This window comes from Mesocricetus auratus, unplaced genomic scaffold (genome assembly GCF_017639785.1).
Source record: "Mesocricetus auratus isolate SY011 unplaced genomic scaffold, BCM_Maur_2.0 Super-Scaffold_100676, whole genome shotgun sequence".
NCBI classification, from domain to species: Eukaryota; Metazoa; Chordata; class Mammalia; order Rodentia; family Cricetidae; genus Mesocricetus; species Mesocricetus auratus.
The window spans coordinates 20,212,520-20,233,707 of NW_024429266.1; the positions used below are offsets into that span (position 1 = coordinate 20,212,520).

At 48.1% G+C, this 21,188-nt stretch overlaps 2 protein-coding genes across 6 annotated transcripts in view; both read left to right on the forward strand.

The window, feature by feature from the left end:
* Nucleotides 1-8,099, forward strand: part of LOC101844581 (sodium/potassium-transporting ATPase subunit alpha-4) — a 45,073-nt gene extending 36,974 nt beyond the window's left edge. For 4 of the 5 annotated variants that reach the window (XM_040738612.1, XM_040738611.1, XM_040738610.1 and 1 more), the window contains 4 exons: nucleotides 1,457-1,587; nucleotides 1,678-1,779; nucleotides 5,094-5,185; nucleotides 5,420-8,099. In XM_040738612.1, the coding sequence (XP_040594546.1) occupies nucleotides 1,457-1,587; nucleotides 1,678-1,779; nucleotides 5,094-5,185; nucleotides 5,420-5,448 (354 nt within the window). In that variant the 3' untranslated portion in view covers nucleotides 5,449-8,099. The remainder of the gene's footprint in view (nucleotides 1-1,456; nucleotides 1,588-1,677; nucleotides 1,780-5,093; nucleotides 5,186-5,419) is intronic. The other variant, XM_040738613.1, reaches the window with a different exon arrangement.
* A 130-nt stretch (nucleotides 8,100-8,229) lies between these two features.
* Nucleotides 8,230-19,510, forward strand: Casq1 (calsequestrin 1). Its single transcript, XM_005078209.4, has 11 exons — nucleotides 8,230-9,803; nucleotides 11,357-11,441; nucleotides 12,466-12,566; nucleotides 13,210-13,321; nucleotides 13,661-13,734; nucleotides 14,082-14,212; nucleotides 15,402-15,447; nucleotides 15,822-15,876; nucleotides 16,097-16,197; nucleotides 17,149-17,223; nucleotides 18,919-19,510. Exons 1-11 carry the CDS (start codon nucleotides 9,525-9,527, stop codon nucleotides 19,063-19,065), a joined length of 1,206 nt encoding a protein of 401 aa, XP_005078266.1. The 5' UTR covers nucleotides 8,230-9,524; the 3' UTR covers nucleotides 19,066-19,510.
* The last annotated feature ends 1,678 nt before the right edge of the window (nucleotides 19,511-21,188 follow it).

Below are 21,188 nucleotides of genomic sequence, written 5' to 3' on the forward strand. Positions count from 1 at the left end.
TTTTTGTTTGTGTGTTTGAGGCAATGTTTCATTATGTAGACCAGCCTGCCTCTACCTCCCAAATGCTGTTATGTTTAATGTTTTAAGTTATGCACTACCATACACAGACAATTTTTACCTTTGTTTTCCAACCATCTAAGCCTTTTTATTTCTATCCAAGTACAACTTTAGGTACATTGCAAGTGGTTTTATATTTAGTATCTTAATAATTCCTTATTATCTATATTTAGAAACATGTTTTTTAAAAAAAAGCTGGGTGGTGGTGGCGCATGCCTTTAATCCCAGCACTCGGGAGGCAGAGGTAGGCAGATCTCTGTGAGTTCGAGACTAGCCTGGTCCACAAGAGCTAGTTCCAGGACAGCCTCCAAAGCCACAGAGAAAACCTGTCTCAGAAAAAAGAAAGAAAGAAAGAAAGAAAGGAAGGAAGGAAGGAAGGAAGGAAGGAAGAAAGAAAGAAAGAAAGAAAGAAAGAAAAAGAAAGAAAAAGAAAGAAAGAAAGAAAGAAAGAGAAAGAAAGAAAGGTGTGTTTTTGGGTTTTTCAAGCCAGAGTTTCTCTGTGGCTTTGGAGGCTGTCCTGGAACTAGCTCTTGTAGACTAGGCAGGTCTTGAACTCACAGAGATCCACTTGCCTCTGCCTCCCAAATGCTGCAATTAAAGGTGTGTGCCACCAATGCCCAGCAACATGTTGTGTTTTTAAACATACACTCTTTTCTCCAGTTTCCTCCCTAGTCTAATTTAAGTGCACCTCTTTGTGTTCCTATAGTGCCCTTAGCTTCTTTGTTAAAACTATTGCCAGGGGGTGATGGCGCACGCCTTTAATCCCAGCACTTGGGAGGCAGAGGCAGGTGGATCTCTGTGAGTTCGAGGCCCGGCTGGACCGACAGCCTCCAAAACAATACAGAGAAACCCTGTCTCGTAAAAACAAACAAAAAACAAAAAACAAAAAAACAAACAAAAAAACCAAAAAACTTAACTATTGTGTTGGCATTGTTAGTATTTTTATGCCTCCTACTAGATTCGAAGCCCCTCATGTACAAAATACAAATGAAAGAACCATGGAATGAATAAGCGAGTGCCTTCTTTATACCATCCTATGGGGGCTTGAGCAGCCTTCTGTCTATCACTCTTTTGGGAAATTCCTCCCTGCACTGTATTCATACTGTCCTCTGGATCTCCTTTGTCTTCTGACCTATGACCTCTGTTTTCTGCTGACCTAAGCCCACCTTCTTTTAATCATATTTCTAACCTAGTAAATTTAGTACTTACTGAGGCTTGCTACACAACATTCAGTAAGTAAAGTAAGATGAAGGGACACAAAAAACATTCAGTCATGTAGGGAAAATACACAAATATTAAATAAGAAAGCTATGTGCGCAGCGACAAGACAAGAAACTCTCCGGTATACCGGAACTCCTTTCTGACCCAGATGTCACTGTTTTGCTCGTCCTACCCCCAGACCTACGAGCAGCGGAAGGTGATGGAGTTCACATGCCAAACGTCCTTCTTCATCAGCATTGTGATTGTGCAGTGGGCTGACCTCATCATCTGCAAGACCCGCCGCAACTCACTCTTCAAACAGGGCATGAAGTGAGTGTCCACTGATAGCTACCCGCTCTCCCCACACCCAACCACGCCGCTCCCTTGCCTTTTCTTCCTTACTCTAATCTTCCTTCCCAGAAACAAAGTCCTATTATTTGGAATCTTTGAGGAGACAATGTTGGCAGCTATCCTGTCCTACACTCCGGGCATGGATGTGGCCCTGCGAATGTACCCACTCAAGTGAGTAAAGGGAGGGATGTCACCGCATTTGGGAGGAAGCAGAAGGAAATGTGTGTTTGACTGGGACAGTCACCATGTTGGGGACTGCCCAGACCACTGGAGCTACACTCGGAGATCTCAGAGATTCTCTCACACTCCAATCCGTGGCCTTTATTTAGAGTAGTATTAGAGACTATGTCAAGTACAAGCCATTGGACTTGCAAATTCAGCAGACTTAGCAGAGTTTAATTGAGTGGTCTTATATGACTGTATCTGATGGAGCTGAATGAAGATACACATTTCTTGGTCCTTATATACCCATGCAATAGTCTAAATTATGGGGAGGAGTGGAGTGGTGCTTGCCTGTAGTCCTAGGGAGCAGAATCAGGAACATCATAAATTCAAGGATAACCTTGGTTACATAGTAAGTTTGAGGCCAACCTGGGATAGAAACCCGGTCTCAAAACAAAGATCCAAATTTATGGTAAGCTTAACTAATTCTTTTGTTTTTATACAAGTCTGTTTTAATGTGAGAATGTTTTAATATATGAGATTATTAATATTAACAATTTGTTTTGATATATGAGAATGATCATACTGAAATTCTTACTGTCTAGATCCTTATTCAATTCTCAGGTTTTTACTATGTTTTGCTTTAACATTAATACATACTTATGAATTTTCAAGACAGGGTCTAGTGCTCATGTACCCAGACTGGCTTTGCTGTGCAGTAGAGAATGTCCTTGAACTCCTGATCATCCTTGCCTCAGTCTCCCAGTGTTGTGATTATAGGAACGTGCCACCATGCTTGGTTTTAGTTGGTGATCTTAAAATTTACAGAGAACCTGGGGATGTAGCTCAGTCTGGTGTGCTTGTCTAACATGTACAAGACCCTGATTCTATCCCCAGTACTGAAAAAAATCTAAAATTTACCAAGAAAAAAGCAGAAGGGCTTTTCCCCCATTGCCACCATGCCGCATGCACAGGCAGCCTATAAGGATAATTTAGTGCGTATTCTTCCAATTCATTTATGTTTTCACATGCTTTGCTCATCTATCCATCCACGGCAGTGGGGCTAGCCTTAGACATGGACAATCCTAAGTTTGAAACTCTGTATATTTTGTGACTTTGAAGAAATATGCAACAATTCTGAGCCTTAGCCATCAGTACACATATGGCAGGGTTCAGCATGTAGTTTAATGGCAGAGCACAGGTATAACATATGTGAGATCCTAGAATTGTGCTCCAGCACTGGGAAAAAAAAAACAATAGAACCCAGCAGAGCGTTGAGAATTACATGTAAAACTTGGTTCTAAGCACTGAGCATATTTGGCTCATGGAGGATGTTCTAATAGTAGCTTTGCTTTTGTTGCTGATGATGTCAATAACAAACGGAAGTGAACCCCATTGTACTCTGTACATACCTCCTCCACAGTGCTCAGCACCTAAAATTATTTTATGTGCCCATCCCTCTCTTTCTCGTATCTCTCTGAACTCCTTGAGATAAAAAGCCATCATGTAATCATGATACCTTACACAGATTCAGGGTATGCATATAAACGTTGTTCATTGAATGGAAAGGTGTTTGTATGTTAGTGTTTATATTTGTGTCATGTGTAGCAGATGAACCCTGACCTCAGTCCACACTGTCCAATATGTGACTGCTGAGCTCTTGAATATGACTAATGAGCATGAAAATACATCTTTGTAATTTTAACTTGCTTAAAGTTAAAAGCTAAAGCAACATTAGAACATGTATGTAAACACAATATAAGTGGCACTATAATCTACAGTCGAACCAGTGTAGGAAACTGAGGCTGTAAAGTCATGAATTTGGGGCTACCCTGGCAATACAAGACCCCATTTTTAAAAAAACCTTTTAAATGGGAGGAAAAGAAAAGATAATTTTTTCTTTTGGGTTATATTTCCTTTTAGTCACTAAAATTTCATACTCCAAACCCAGGCATGGGTGTATGACTGTGATTTTAGCACTTAAGAGATGAAGCCAGAAGGAACAGGAGTTCAGGGTCATACTTGGCTACACAGCAAGTTCAAGGCCAGCCTGGGTGGTGAGATCCTGTGAGAGGGGTGGAAGAGAATATCTAGTAGCTAAGTTAAGACAGGTGAGCAGTACATGACATCCACTAGATTTCCAAGATTAAAAGAAGGATGTAAACTCTCATTAGTAATGTTTGTACTGATTGGCATGTGGGCATATGCCTCCCTTGATGCAGGAGGATCTCAAGTTTGAAGGCAGCTTGAGTCATATAGAAAGACTGTATCTTAAAGCAAAACAGAACAAAAGGATGTTTATATTGATTACACACGCACTGAAATGGTATTTTGGGTATATTGAGTTAACTAAAATTATTAAAATTTCTTGTGTTTCACTTATCTTAATATGGGCATTAGAAAACTTTAAATTACACGCGTGGTTTGCATATCTGTTTCTCTGTGTGCATGTCTATGTGTGTATTTCTCTGTGTGTGTGCGTATGATGTGTGTTCCTATACGAGCGTAGGTGCACGTGCGCCCCAGTATACGTGAGGAGGTCAGAGGAGAACTGGTGTCAGTCTTTACCTCCCACCTTGTGAGAGATGAGTCTCTCACTGTTCACTGCTGCGAGCACCAGGCTAGCTGGTCTACCGGATTCTGCAGATTCTCCTGCCTCTCCCTCTCATCTCCCATTAGGGGACTGCAGAGGCTTGTGTTACTGCATCTGGGTTTTGCGAGAGTTGTAGAGATCCGAACACAGGTAACCAGGCTTGTGCAGCAAGCGCGTCATCCACTGAGCCACTATCTCCATTCGTCTCTTGACCCTTGCGTTATATTTCTGCTGAACAGTGCTGCTGATTGGTGTACAGTTCCCTGTCACTCGAGGGTATAAAACTCCTTGAGTCCATCTTCTTGGTCCCTAATTATAGAAGAAGCTCAAAGAGGGAAGAAGTGTCAATATGGGAGTGCATATAGACACACATAAATAAGTGCCTGTATTCCCTTCCATAGTTGGCAAGGCTTAAAGTATGCAGAAGAACAGTAGGGGAAGGAGGGACTCTCAGCAGTTCACTAAAGTCAGCTGACAATCTATAAATGCTGCACTTAACTCTGGACATGGCATTTGTCATATTGCCACTGGCATTTTAGATTTGTCTTGTGTCTTTCCTCTCCACCCCCCAATCGCTTAGCACTCAGGCTCTGACCTCCTCCCAAGGGACATCTACACCTCCTCATCTCCAGCACCCAGCTCAGTCTCCATAGTTCCCATGCGCCATTGCTGCTTACCTTCTCTAGCCCCTGTATCTTCAGCCTCACTGACCAACTCTTGTTCTCTGCAGGATAAACTGGTGGTTCTGTGCTATTCCCTACAGTGCTCTCATCTTCATCTATGATGAAGGCAGAAAACTCATCATCCGTAGACGGCCTGGTGGTAAGGCTGCCCTGGACAATGACACCAGCAAGTTTCCCCCAGCCCATCTGGCTTCTCCAGACTCAGGGGCTTATTCTATCTCACTGTCTGTCCTTCGCTCTTCCTGGACCCCTGTCTCCACTCCTGACTCCAAATGTCCCTCCCAATGCTCAGGCTTCCCACCTGCCCCCTTCTCTGCCCCTCTGCTGAGCTCCCCTGATGACCTCCTCGGTTCACTTTGTCTCTTCTCCACAGGATGGCTGGAGAAGGAAACATACTACTAGATGCAGCCGAGAAAGATCTTCACATGACATTGGTCTCACAAAAGCTGAGTCTGAGTGTGACACAGCATCTGAGATAAGGCTGAGCAGGGGCAGAGACACTGGATTGAATTTACTCTGGATGAGGGAGAAGTTTCCTGGGGCTGAAACAAGAGGATCTGGCAGGAGGCGGGGTGGGTTGGGGAAAGCCCAGTCTGCTCTGCCTGGAGCCCAGTGAGGAGGTGCACAATCTCGTTACATCCAGTAGCCAGTCTAGAGAGTAAACATTTGGAAGAGACCTCACCTAACCCGGGGTGTAGAAGTCTGATTTGAGGGGACTAGAGCTCCCTCCCAACACCGACATTGTAACTGGCCAAGGGAGACCTCCAGGGATCTGAGAGGAGGCTGAAAAAGGACAAGAATCTGTGGCTAGGTGTGGTGGCACATACCCTTAATACCAGCATTTGGAAGGTAGAAGCAGGTGGATCTCTGTGAATTTGAGGCCAACCTGACTGCGTGGTGAGTTCCAGACCACACAGGGCTACACAGTGAGATCCTGCCTTTAAACGCAGAAGATTAAGCATACTTGTCACTGAAGGGTATTTCCCATTTTAAGATCAATGTCTGATGTCCTGTCAGTGTAAGGGACAAGAGAACGCCCCCCAAAGTCTGGCTAGAACCAGCTGGTGAAAGGGAGACAAGAGAAGACCAGCTGAGCTACATCTCCCATATCTGTATTCGCATTTGGGGCTTGTGGGGCCAAATAATCTAGACTCTGACTTGGATTTTCTCAGGCCAGACTACAGGCCACAGTGTTGTTGTTCTAAGAGTCCTAATAACATCGGGTCCTACAAGGTTCAATGACTTGGGAATAGTTACATGGGGGGGGGAATCCTCTCCTCTAGGGCAGACTGGTGGTCCCTGCCTGTTAGCCCTGCCATCAGGACAGCCCCACCCCATCCCTTCCCTTAACCTTTGCTCTCCAGTATAACCTTGAAACAGGCTATAAGCTAGGCAAATACTGTGCTGTTGAGCTACCCCCGGGGGCCCCGAACCCAGATTTTTCTGGTCTGGTCTTAGTAAAAAGGTGCAAAGAGCTGGGCATTGGTGGTGCACACTTTTAATCCCAGCACTGGGGAGGCAGACGCAGGTGGATTTCTGTGAGTTCCGGACCAGCCTGGTCTACAGTGCGAGTTCTAGGACAGCCTCCAAAACAATACAGAGAAACCCTGTCTCCAAAACAAAACAAAACAAAAACAAAAAAAGGTGCAAGGAGCCTCTCTCCTACCCTCCCTCCTCCCTAGGTTCCTCCCGGCTTTGTCTCCCCTCAGGAACTTGTTTCTGCTCAGTGAACACCTCTGCTATGCTCTGTGACTCTCAGTTCATTCTCAGGTACCTTTTAGAGGTATCTGCCCCACAAGACACAGAGGGATGCTGAGGAAGACCGGGAGGAAACCAGCACTGTTACCAAAGTGCAGCGTAGGAACAACTGCCCACCTCCCAGCGTGGCGACAATGACCGAACCCACCATAGTTCTCAGCACCATTTTTCTACCACTCCACTCTGATTCGAAAGAGGAGAAAGTAGAGCTTCATTCCAGAACTTGTACCACTAAATGCTTTCCAAACTAGTCTTCAGTGGTAACTGGGACCAAACATGGTTACTAGCAAGGCAACTAAGTGGGATAATGGCAGAGGAGCATAGATCTGGAGGATGGGATTTTTTTTGCAAGCTGGCAGAAAACCAAACAAACAAAAAGACCCTCCCGTTGGAAGCTGTAGCAGCCCCTCTTTCTCTGTCTCAGGCCCCTTTCTCAGAGGTTACCTCCGCTCCTTTTCTCTTCCAACACAAGGTCTCCTGGGGACAGAGCTATATCAGTCTGGGGTCCACCCCGGCTGCTGACAGGGCTGAAACAGACCCTGGAAGATGAAAGCGGGAGAGGGGAGGGACATGAGATGGGGAGGGGGAGCGGAGGGACCAGCTCCTCAAGTTTCACTAGTGAGGAACTTTGAGTGTCTGGTGGGTTAAAAATACTGACGCCCCAACTCAGGGTCATTTGATACGGGTGGCTGGGGCGTGTTAAATCCAAAGGCCTGCACACAGGCAGCCTGGAAGGAAGGGCTCTGAGTGGACAGAATGGAGTACAGCGTCAGAGAGAGGCCTGGAGTAGTGATGGAGGACCTGATGGAAATGGAGGCCACCGGTGAGGAGTGGCAGCTGCATAGGAGGAGCTGAAGGGGCCAGGGTCATCTCGCGGTCCTGTCTCATCCCAAAGGTCCAGTCCATGATGGAAGAAGTCTAGTGCTCCATTGTCTGATCAGATATTTACCTCTCCCCAGAACCCTGCAGAAATGAGACGCCAAGGCTGCATCTACCCGGGAGCAGGCCTGCCCATCACCCCCGGGTGGCCTTTGCAGCCAGGGTCGTAAGCTCTGCCTGGCACATGAGGCAGTCCCCTGGGAGATCATGAGACAGGATTCTGAGATCTCCCCAGCTCCAGTGCCATGTACTGGCCTCTCCTGCTACGGGACAGCTGTCCCTCTTGTATCCTCTCCTCCAGCTCTTAAGAATCAGCTGCATAAGATCTGCCCCGTGGCCGTGAAAGAAGTTCTGCTAATATAACCTCGTGTTTCTACGTAGATGCAAAATAAACACTCATTTGAGAATGAGAACTACACAGGGGACAAGAAAGGCTGACTTTATGTGATCTCTCCATGATCCCCCTTGAGCCTCAGTCTACCCATATAGTATGAGCCCTAGAAGCCCATAAAAGGGTCTTGCTAGATACTTCAAGCTAAATTCAACTCTTTGCCTCCAAGTGAGTCGTCTGACACTACAGCTCCCACACCTCCAGCTCTGCCTTGGGTCTCAGACACACAGCCTTGGGTAAGGCCACAGGGCCCAGCTTTTCCTGTTTACCTCATGCTAATTTCCCATGTTTGTACTGATTATCTGTGCCTTGTCAAAGACATGGGAATAAACAGTAGCTATTAGCCCTCTTTAGAATCCTACAGGCTGGGGAATCCTCCAAGCCCCCTGTGTCCTGGAAACAGAGTCCCACAGGGTCAGGCAGAGAGCACCCAGAGGAAGCATTCCCTTCCTCATAGTGGTCCTTCCAGGCAGAGAGAGTCCCAGTTCACACCCCTACAGGATGGACTATGGGCCAGCCCTGTCCTTCCCCCTACATTCCTGACTTGGGACCATTGAGTGAAGCAAAGGAAACTGGCTGGAGCCAGGCCAGGTTTCTGGTCTTGGACTCCACTCCATCTTTTATTCAGAGAATGATCTCATCCTTGGTCCACATTCTCTAAAGGGAACTGCAGGGGGTTTCTTTTCTGGAGCCTGGAATGTACTTTTATCGCCCCCCTCTCCTCCTTAAGATCAAAGAAATCGACTTCACCTACAGATGATGGCCAGATTTTAGGTGTCAGAAGAAATACCACATCTCCCCCACTTCATCCTGTATTTTCAGTTTAGCCTCTGACCTATCCTGGGTCCTCCTCTTCACCTACATTTCTTTCTGATTAGCCTTGTCCTACCCTGGGATCCCCAGTTACCCCTACAGCTCCCCTCCTCCAGGCCCGGCTTCACTTACCTCTAACTCATCTGGTCTTATTTTTAGATCCGGCATCTCTCCCTTTCCCTTTCTTAATATGGCGATGAGCTCTTAGGCCCGCATGGGGCCAGGGGCTGAGGAGCCCTAGACACTGGGGGAGGGGGAAGGAAGGAGTTGCTGGGAGCCTAGGGAAGAGGTGTAGGGCTCTCATGGAGCTGTCCTGGCCTCAGAAGGTTATCCATCTCCCCTGCCAACCACAGAGACATATTTAGACAGGACCAGGTGGGGACAGAGGGGTGCCAGCTTCAAGGGGCAGCTCCGGTTCCCTCCCCGCCCCTGCTCCTATTCCTCGTCCTGACCCTTTTCCACTTGGCTCTGTGGGCAGTTTCTCCAGGACCCAGCAGCGCTCTCTGTCCTCTGTCTAGCCCACTCGCTACCCCACCCCCACCTGGAGCCCCTAACTCAGGACTCTGCATCCAGGGGGCACGTCCCTATTTCAGCTAACCTCTGGACCAGGAGAGTACACCCAGATCCCACTACCTCCATGAGAGCTGCTGACAGGATGGGGGCCAGGGCAGTGTCCAAGCTGCGGCTAGTGCTGCTGTTTGTTCTGGTGCTAGGGACACCCAAGTCAGGGGTCCAGGGGGAGGAAGGGCTGGACTTCCCTGAGTACGATGGTGTGGACCGTGTGATCAATGTGAATGCAAAGAACTACAAGAATGTGTTCAAGAAGTATGAGGTACTGGCCCTCCTCTACCACGAGCCCCCCGAGGACGACAAGGCCTCACAAAGACAATTTGAGATGGAGGAGCTAATCCTGGAGGTAAGTAGAAGACAGCAGGCCTCAAGAGCATGCCCAGTCCCCTCTGGGAGCCCCAGGTATGAGGGTGGTGGCTGGGGTCAGAACATCACGGGGCCTTTGTCTTCACAGAGAGCATGACTGGAACGAGGCCTTAGCCAAAAGAAAAAGACTCAGGGACCAAGGTCCTATCCTTTTGGTAACTTCAGGGCCGGTGCTGTAGGAGTCTGCCCGCTCGGCGCTGTAGAAGGCAGGGGCACTCGGTTTGGCTAGGATGGAGGAGAGCTGCTTGCAGTACTATGCATTGTGCTCCAGACCACCAATGTACTCTCCTAGCCAAAATATGCCCCTCTCACCCTCTGGGGGCTGTGCTCCAATACCCAAACAGCAGGGATGTAAACATGATGCTTTATTTACCTGTAACTGATTTAATGGCTATATGGTTAAGTATCTTCTAAAGGCCTCCCATGGCCCCAGCCCAGCCCCTCACCTTCCCCCAACTCCTCCTTTGTCCCTACTGGATCAAACAACTGTCCTCAGTAGAAAATCCTTGAGGTTGAAGGAGACCAGCCTGCCTTCCCCATCTTTTCTTTCAGAGAAGGGATTTCTTTACCCCTCAATCTGACTTTACCCACAGCAGAGATGGTTAATACAAAAAAATGGCAGGGTGTAGGGGGTCTTTATAATTGGGACACATGGCCATGCACATCCTTAAGGGAACTAAGATATATTTGTTTCCTTGCCTGAACTTACCTGGCCCCTTCTCTGGTTTATTGATACAGAGAGGCCCCACTTTGTACGGAATTTGGGAAATTTCAGTGAAAGACACTAGGCTCCAGGCTTGCATTTCTGTGTGCCCCGTTGGGCTCTGGAAACCGCTGTCTGATTAATGAGCCAAGTATTTTTATCCTGAGTACTCAGTGGCCTCTGCCATCCACCTGCCACCCGCCCTCCGGTTCCCCCGAGTCACTGTGCGGCAGTGTTGGGTGGGGGTACAGCTGCAAAGTATGCCCACGGCAAAAAGAATCGGTGGACTGCAGGGTGGGGAGCTTGTGGGGTGGTGACCAGGCCCGAGCGACTGAAGACTGGTTACCAGTGCTACGGAAAGGAGGAGACTGGAAGAGGAGCACTGCCTAGTTTCTCCCGGTGGCTTCTCCCTCCACCGGGAGATGAACGGTGACCTCTTGACTTTGTGGCCTTTCCCACCACTCCCCCACCCCACCCTCCACAGTTCTCACTTTGGGAGTCACTTGAGGAGCCCAAGGGCCCCACAGTCCCTTATGCTGAGTTTGGCCTTTGATCAGGATGGAAGGCAGGGCCCAGCCTATCATGGAAGGTGAGACTCAGCTTCCCTCAGGAACATTGCAATGAACAGTAAATACCCATGATCTTTGAAAAAGTTGAGCCCGAGACAGGCTAGGATTATGGGGTGTCCGGGGATAGCCTGGGTCTTAACCAGTGGTCAAGGTCAATGCTTGAGCTTCCTGTACTTCGGTTGACCTGATAATAGGAAAACATTAAATGGGGAAGGGGTTAATAATTCTAGGGGCTAATTGTAATCCTGACTCTCTCTCCAGTTAGCAGCTCAGGTCCTAGAAGACAAGGGTGTTGGCTTCGGCCTAGTGGACTCTGAGAAGGATGCAGCTGTGGCCAAGAAACTAGGTAAGGGAGGGGAAAGGGGACAAGAAGCAGAAAGGAGATGGAAGACCAGAGAGGCCGACGTGGAGGACTTGGGGAGATCTGAGGGCTCAGGAGCTCTCCCACCATATCTATTCTGAAGTGGCGGGGGGTCGAGGTTGGGGACTAGTCTGCATAGAGACCCATGCATGCTCCAATCCCAGCATGAGACGGGGTAGGGCGGGGTGGTGGCCTTCATGCTTATCTAGAAAATGGCTAAAGCTGGACACGAGCATGGGCGTGGTGGCTCATTCTTGTCCGTAGTATTGTGGGCTCAAAGCCTCCTGGGTTACACAGTAAAGCAACCCCTCCCCCCAAAAATGCATGTAGATACTTTGTATACAATTTAGTTAAAAAAAAAAAAGAGGAAAGAAAAACACAGCTGGGTGTTGGAAGGAAGGGGAAATCAAGGAATATAGGCATAGCCAGAGAGACCTTCTGCAAAGTTCTTTTCCAATGTCCCCTCCCTCCCCTTTCCCTATCCTCCTCCCTCCCCCACTTAGCAGGGCCCAGATGTTACACGCCCGACCACTAGGTGGCAGCACAGGCCGGACACCGGATGGATGGGGGAAGGGTAGTTAGCAACAAGTCATCTGGCTGGCAATAGCAGAGAAACGGCTCCTAGAGTCTTCAGAGATGCTGGCAGGAATACCCATCCCTGTCTATGTAGGCAGAGTAAGGGAGCTGTGCTACTAGAATCCGCATCTTTCCAGTTTCCCACCCCTCAGGCCCTACCTGCTCCCCCCATCCCACCCCTTAGCCCAGCTTCTTCTCAGCCTGCTTGGCTGTGAGGCTAGCTCCTGAACTAAATCCAGAGACATGGACATAGGCTAGCTCCTGAACTAAATCCAGAGACATGGACATAGGTTGTAGGGCTTGTTGAAGGTAGTGGGGGTGGGGAGAAATGGAGAGGTAGAGGATGAGTCTACCAGGGTTATCAAGAGGACTATAAACAGAAGTTAAACTCAGGGAAGGCTGGGTCATAGCTCACCTCTCATGTGCTCCTTAGGCCTAACTGAAGAGGACAGTATTTACGTGTTTAAAGGCGATGAAGTCATTGAGTACGATGGCGAATTTTCTGCGGACACTCTGGTGGAGTTTATGCTTGATGTGAGGATTCCCCTGAACCTGACAGCCTTCAAGTTTCCAATGCCCTTAGTGCCTAATTTACCCTACACCCCTACACACACCACAGATACCACAAACCAGACACACACATACACTACATACGCTGAACACACCACATGCAACAAACAATAGATATTGCATACATAGATCATATAGATCAGACACATGCACAGAAAACATCCACATACCACACATATATACTCACATATATAACACACATCACATATATGTACCACATATACCAGACCCACAACATATATACATACAATGCCCACTCCTATGTAGTAGACATGACAAACAACACACACATATCACACATAACATGCAACATACACAATTTATAGCAGACATATACCATGCACATCAGACCCATAAATAAACCCCACATACAACAACATCACAAACATATACCCATGTAAAACAGAAGACAGAGAACATATATCACACACATTGCGAAACCCTGAGACTACACACGTATACTATTAACAGTGTACAACACATGGACCACATGCCCACCCTCTACCAACATCTAACTCCTCTTCTAGTCTCTTCCCTCCCCCTAGATCCCTCTCTGGGTCCTATCAGTGAGGACAGAAATGATCTGCTCAGTGTTCTTGCTTGGCAGGTCCTAGAAGACCCTGTGGAATTGATCGAAGGTGAACGAGAGTTACAAGCATTTGAGAATATTGAGGATGAGATCAAACTCATTGGCTACTTCAAGAGCAAAGACTCAGAGCGTGGGTAACAGCTCCACTGCTCCCTTCTCTGGCCCTGCATGCCGCCTGTCCTCCTGCCTCCCTGCCCCTGCCTGTGGCTCAGCATCTCTGGCTCTGAACTCCCCATGCCTGTCCTTCCTTCCGCATGGCCGGCTCCTTCATCTGTCCTGTCCCACCCCCACCCTATCCCCCCATTCCACCACTTCCTCTACAATTCTATTGTATTTTATTCTCAGAGAACTAGAGGTTAGAGGGGATGGGTCTCATTCTGGGACCCACATGTCAAGGAAGATCTGCAGAGAAGCCAGGGGGATGATTCTCTGGCAGACCCTGAAAATGACTATCCCTTCTTCCCCTCAGATTACAAAGCCTTCGAGGATGCAGCTGAAGAGTTTCACCCCTACATCCCTTTCTTCGCTACCTTCGACAGCAAGGTTCTCTTCCCCACAGCCACACTGGGTCCCCCTACACTCTTAAGTTGCCCCCAGCCTTCTCTCCCAGAATTGATGGGGTCTTGGTCTCATCTACATGCTACTCCCTACCCCAGACTCATCCCTTCCTTCTCCTATAGAATTGAAGGGAAGAGGGCCATTAGATTGTCTAACTCACCTTTGCCGTGTTAAATTAACCCAGAGAGGTTAAGACACTCCCCCAGTGTCACTGTGGCAGTGACAGAGACCCACATTTTCTGGCTCCTTTTCTGCAACCTGTTTCCCTTTATACCAGTTCTCACTCTGACCCTTCATCTCATACTCCACGACTCTTGTCCACTTCCTCAAAGGTGGCGAAGAAACTGACACTGAAGCTGAATGAGATCGATTTCTACGAGGCCTTCATGGACGAACCTGTGACCATCCCGGACAAACCCAACAGCGAAGAAGAGATTGTCAGCTTCGTGGAGGAACACAGGAGGTGGGGATGGAGCAACCCTCTTACTGAGGCAGCTTCCTCCTGGGGCTAGAACACCAGTCTGTGAGGTGGTATGGGAAACGAAAGCAAGCCAACCTGGAAGCCAGTTTCCGCTGGAGATGAATACACTTCCGGGCACTGGTGCTCACTGACACACTAGGAGTTCTGCACAATATTCTGTGCTGCAGAACTTAGGCCCGAGCCCTACACCGAGAAAGTCCTCTGTAAATGTGTATGGACTGTGAGCCGATTATGATTTAAGTAATTTGTCAACAGATGAGTAGTGTGTGTGTTCTGACCAGGGACTTACGAGGCACCTTCTCTCCACTGTTAACTTCATTCTCTTATGGTTCTCAGTGAAGGCTCAAGGGGAGGAAGAGCAGGGACCGGGACTTAAGCCTTAACCCAGCCCCACCCTTTCTCATGCTCCCAACTAGCACTTGTCAGCAGAGGTGGAGGGAATGAATGGCCAGGGGGACAAGGATTTTGCCTTCCAGTGGTTGTCAGGCAATATTTCAAGACATTTTTGTCTGTGAGAGTGTGGCTGGTATTCAGTAATTAGAGGCCAGAGATCCTACTGTGCACAGGACGCCCCCTCCCCTCTGTGTCAGCGGTGCTGATGTTAGGAAACCCTGACCTATACTCACACATAATTCTCTTTCTTCATGTGACTCCACAACTAGAAGTACCCACTCATCAGTCTAAATACCACTTACTCTCTCCCACGAGATTCTTGCCTCTTTCCTTGGGGCACCATGTGTTTGCATAGTTTAACTCTACCCAGCTCAGTCCTTATAATGCATCTCAGCCCCTCCCCCTCCCGGCACAGGGACGTGAACCCAGGGCTTGGCACGCATTAGGCGTGTCATTCTATTGAGCTCAGGCTGTCAATTTTATTGAATGAGCAAATGAAAACAAAACAAAACAAAAAAATGACTACCCTGGTATCCAGTTCTTACCTCCCCTGCCCCAAAGTCTCTCTCCCCGTCATTCCCTTCCCAGTAACCATTGTTTTGCAGCCATGCAATGATCCAGGCCTGATGCCCAGAGCTTAGATTTGCTTGTTGGCTTTGTTCTGGGATACAAGCTGTCTATGCCCTAGGCCTGACCCAGTGATGGTTTCAGCGGTGGGGACCTTCTGGAGGGAGATGTTCTTGTCACGCACTGAATAGGGCCCCTGTCTCTCTCCTAGATCGACCCTGAGGAAACTGAAGCCTGAGAGTATGTATGAGACTTGGGTGAGTGCCTCTCGCAGGACCCGGTGCTTGGGGAGCAGGGGTGCGTACAAGTCTTAGAAATGGCCCTCCCTGTTCTTTGTGCCTTCTGCAAGGGGAAGAAAACGAGAGAGCGGTATCTCAGTCAAGGCGCAAGGTTTTTGTACTGAAGAACACATCTCAGGTGTCAGGCATAAATGAATATGACAAAGCAGTTTCAAACTCTGAGGGTAAAGGGATTACCAGAGCCGAAAAGGTGTCACTCAGAAGAGTCACCACCACCATGAAAATACAAGCTGGCATTCCGTCATGCAGACTCAGGCAACACCAAGGGGTTGACAGGAGTGGCGTAAGATCCCCCTCAGCTCTAACCCCGTCCTGTCCCCATCCTCTGACAGGAGGATGACCTGGATGGAATCCACATTGTGGCCTTTGCAGAGGAAGCTGATCCCGGTGAGGAAGGGACCCTGTAGTGGCCTGGGGGAAGTCAGGGGCAGGCGGTGTGCATGTTGGATCACAGGCCTCACACAGAAAACATTCCTGGGAGTTTGCAAGCAGCCTGGGGCCTGAAATGTGTTGGTGTGGGCGGCAAGGGAACAGGCCTAGGTTCCTGTCCACCATGTCCCTCTCCTTTCTGCCCCACATCACTCTTCTCCCTTCTGCTCCCCCCAAGATGGTTACGAGTTCTTAGAGACTCTCAAGGCTGTGGCCCAAGACAACACTGAAAACCCTGACCTTAGTATCATCTGGATTGACCCTGATGACTTCCCACTGGTAAGAGGCACTGGGATCCTAAGGTGGGGACTGACTTGGCCTGGGTGGCTTTTCTTTTGTCATTGTTTCAGATGTCTATCGCCACATCCTAGCTGGGGACCCAGAAAGTTATGCCTGTTGCATGCTCATGAGCAGTGCAGACACAGAGGGCATCCTGAGCTAGGGGGACGGGGAGAAGTGAATTGCATGGAGGCATAACATGTGATCCCAGATCAGAGGTGGACAGGTAATTAGTGTACCAGAGCTGAAAAGCAGTACTCTGGTGAGCAGCTGGATACAACTCTGCACATGAATGTATATTCAGGGAATCAGCAGATTCCATGATCCAGGAGATGGCTCTGTCCTCAGCTGAACCCCCGGCTTCTAACATTTATTGTTGGATGAGCAAACAGGGATGTGATGGAATACAGATGGTTGCCAGGGATAAGTACTTAGGTTACAACACGTAGGAGCTGGGCTGGCCAGATGGCTCAGAGGTTAGGAGCATGCGCTGTTCTTCCAGAGGACCTGAGTTCAGTTCTTAGCACGAATGTCTACAGGGGACCTGTTGAGCACATACTCTTCTGAAGTTATGCACACTTGTGGTAATCACTCATACAAACACACATAAATAAAAAATAATAAATCTTAATAAAAGAGAGATGTAAGAACTGAGGGCTCTGCAGAGAGAAGTGAGTTGCCCAAAGGTTCATAGCCAATCACAACCAGACCCAAGAACAAAGCAAGGTTTCTGTTCTTCTTCTCTGAAGGGAGAAGCTGCCTTCCTCAGCTTTTCCCTTTGAGGTTTCTACTCTTTTCACTGACTAGCTTTACCTACGGTCTATGGCTAGGCTGTCCATCCATCCATTGCCAATTCAACCTGCCTCCTTTTATACCTGGCCTGACTCATCCTCTGAATGACTCGCGTACTCCTAACCTCTGTTAAGTTGACGTATTTGGTTCTCTCCACAGTTGGTCCCGTACTGGGAGAAGACGTTTGACATCGACTTGTCAGCTCCACAAATAGGAGTTGTCAATGTTACAGATGTGAGTGTTCGTTCCTCATTCCTCGCTATGTACCAGATCATCTCCCACCCAATTACTAACCAGGCTCAACCGTGCTTCCCCTCCAAGATCAGACGAGACTGGGGATGGCTAGGGTGGTATGACCTCAGACAGAGCACCAACTCATCTCAGTATAGCTAGTTCTCTTCCACACTGTTGCTAACTAGGAAGCAAGCACTGCCCAGGAACAGAGGACATTCGGTCTAATGGCTGGACCTGTGGGGTGGGAGCGCATGACCAGAGCATTTGAGTCACCGCTCACTGGAACCACCTGGTCATTCTTCCAAGTCCAGTTCAACTTCGCATCCTCCATTAAGTTGTTCTTTGGAATTATTCCCTCTATGGCACCCCATCCTTGGAGCTCACTGGCATTGAGACCTTGCCTTTTAGCATCGTATCTCTTCTAGCAGATTCTTTTTTTTTTTTTTGGTTTTTGGAGGCAGGGTTTCTCTGTGGCTTTGGAGGCTGTCCTGGAACTAGCTCTTGTAGACCAGGCTGGCCTCGAACTCACAGAGATCCGCCTGCCTCTGCCTCCCAAGTGCTGGGATTAAAGGCGTGCGTCACCAACGCCCGGCCCTCTTCTAGCAGATTCTTAATATTTTGAAGGGAGAAATCTTCAGGTGACCACATAGTAGACACTTAATTGTTGAGCAGAATTGAATAGTGCAGTTTTTGCTTTCATAGTATTCTCAGTCTAATGGAATAGGCAAGTATTCCATTCACTGCAAGGCTGGCTCTGATAAATTGTATAATATAAACAAAATGCTAGCAAGGCTGCAATTTCTGCTTGAGAGACTCAGGGTAGTTTAAGAGAGAGGAGCATTACAATGGAGATCATGTAGTATACAAGATTTCAATAAGGGACAGGTATGAGTCTCCAACCTGAGAGTAAAGGGTGATCAAAGGACAAGAGCAATGCCAGGCATGGTGGTACACGCCTGAACTCTAAGCACTGGAGAGGCAAAGGCTGGAGTACTGTAGTGAGTTCAAAGCCAGCCTGGGTTACACAGCAGAGCATGAGGCCAGCCAGCCAAGCCTGTATAAAGCAAGTGCACATTTTGTTTGGTTGATTTTGAGACAGAATTTTTCCATATAGCCTTGGCTGTTCTGGGACACACTTTACAAACCAGGCTGGTCTCAAACTCAGAGATCTACCTGCCTCTGCCTCCCAAGTGCTGGGATTAAAGGTGAGAGCCATCAAAAGCATATCTTTAAAAAAAGAGTTAAAGAAGAAACAACACAATAAAAACAAAAAGACAGCAAAAAAGTGAATATCGGGTTTGGGACTAGGCAAGCATTTTTAAAAATAGAGTTTTAGAGTTTAAGCTCACTGAAGCTATTGCTAGAAAATCTTTCTGTGACAATCCTTGAATGTTAGCATCTGACTTTGCTCTGTTGGCCATGAGTAGCCACCAATGCTTCTACATCGCAGACATGAGAGAGATGCGTGCTCCCAGCAGCTCAGGGTAGCAACAAGGAAGGGGAGAGACTGAAGTCTCTGGCCAAGTCACCTTTCCTTTCTGCGCATGCCCATCGCTATTCCAACTCGCTCTTCATCAAGACCGTTCCTCTGCCACTGAAGCATGCAGGGAGGGAGAGAGGAGGTAGAGCAGTGGGAGGACCAGTCCAGATGTGTATTAAGTTTAGTTCCCGTCCCCTGCCTGTGCCATCACCTAGGCGGACAGCATATGGATGGAGATGGACAATGAGGAGGACCTGCCTTCCGCTGAAGAGCTGGAGGACTGGCTGGAGGACGTGCTGGAGGGGGAGATCAACACAGAGGATGACGACGACGACGACGACGATGACGACGACGATGACTAGTTGCTGCGGCAACCACCTACCAGCCCCACTCGCTCTTTATACGTACCTTCCTACCATCCACGCACTTCCCTGAGCTCCTTGGGACACTGGGTCACTCTCTACTATAGGGCCGACGGGGGTCTGTACACAGGGTGCTTGAGGTCCTGGTCTCCCTCACTGGTGAGAAAAGGAGCCCGGTTCTTTCATCTCTGGTTCTTATCCTACACCTCATCCGTATCTACTGTTTCTCTCCTATCACTCCCATACTTGTGACTGTACTGCCATTTCTTCTCTGTCCCTTCCAGCGACACAGTCTCCCACTTATCAAATCTCAAACCTTTCTGACTGTCCTAACCCTGGCCAGGAGGAGGGGAGGTACTGTGTTCAGGGATGTATCTCACCCATCTCGTGTTAATGTATTTGGGTCAAATGCAAGGCCTTAATAAAGAGATCTGGGGCAGAATGAGCAAGTGACTGTTGTTATGAGGTCTCACCCTTACGGCAGGAGGGAGGTGCCCGAAGGACGGGAGATTTAACTGAGTGCCTATGAGCAGGGGTAGGGGTGGGGGCTCATTCCAGGCAGTTATCCCAGGGAAGGCTGGATATTTATCTGCCTCCAGTCAACAATCCTTTGCTGAACACATGGTGTTTGTCTAGTGCTGTTGTTGGGTTCTGGAGGAACAGACAGTGCCAGGTCTGTCCCTGCTCTCAAGCTGATTAGCCTTGCTGAAAAGTCAAGACAGGCGCCCTAGACGACTGAAGAGTAACATAGCAATATGTAATGGATTATGTTGCTGCTGATAGTGCCCTCCCAGAAGCATTTTATTTGAACGTCAAAATGTGAGTCCCCTGTTCCTCCTCAGTGAGGGTCCTTCCAGACCTTGGCAGTCCTGCCGTCTCTTTCTGGGGTCCCCGGCGCCCTTTCTGTGCACATCTCCATTCTTGTACTTAACATACCCTGTCACTGCTCTTCAGTTACACAGCCGCTGAACTGAGTCCTGAGGGCAGGCACCCAGGCTTTCTTCTTATTTCCATAGGGCATTGTACATAAAGAATTGCACCCATGGATGTCTAAGTCTGGAAAAATGAGCCCTGAGATTAGGGAAGTTTTCACTCTCCACAGACAAATCCTGTGCTCTTAATGAAAACAGTGGAAGTGTACAGAACAGAAATCAAATATTCAATTGACTGTTTACACACAATGGATAGCTAATAAGTAATTGGATATTAGGTTACATCATAAAAATATTATGGTGTTTGTTTACTATAGGTCAGTGACAGCTATCAGACTAAGCAATTTCTTTTTTTTTAAGCACTTATGTGGTACTGGTCCCCAAAGACTTACTATTTCTGATTCCCAGACAACCCTATCAAGTGGCACTAGCATCCTCATCTGACTAATGACGACACTGAACTTTGTGGACTTAATGTCTAAGGACACAGTAAGCATGAAGTCCATATTCTCTGGGTCCCACTGCCTGGTTTGTTTCATTTAAATAACTACATGTTGTGCAGTTCCTCTGAGTCTCAAAGATGGGTCAACAAGATAGACTTCAGCCCTGCAAAATTAGAAACAAAAGCAAATTCTGAGGATATGCTATCTTCAAAGGGGCAATAGCCAGCCACTCTGGGGGAGAAGAACAAAGAGAAGCACTGTGAAACTTAAGGTGGCAGCAACATGACCTGCTTTTCCCAGAAGTGTGGCCCCAACTACGGAAGGACCCATCTGAGGCTTCTGGCAGGGCCTCTGCCAAGCTGGGACTGAGGCAAGATGGGGTGTTCTAGTGGCACGCAAACACACAAGATGTTCACACTTCGGGACCAGACACTTTCAGAGTTGAGTTGAGATCCCTTCTGCTGGAGATGGGGTGAAAATCGGATGCTTCTCTAATTCTCCCTTCCCTCTTTCAGTCTGGCTGAGAATCTGGGGGAGGAAAGTCCCCGAGGTGGAGGGGAAGTGAGAATTATCACACTGGGCCTAGGAGAGGGACAGAGCTAGGAGACAGCTAAGTGTGGCTTTGTTAGTTGTCTATATTTGCATGCTGAGCTCATGGCTTTTTTTCCCCAGAAAATAAAATTACATCATAGTGTGTGTGTGTGTGTGTGTGTGTGTGTGAGAGAGAGAGAGAGAGAGAGAGAGAGAG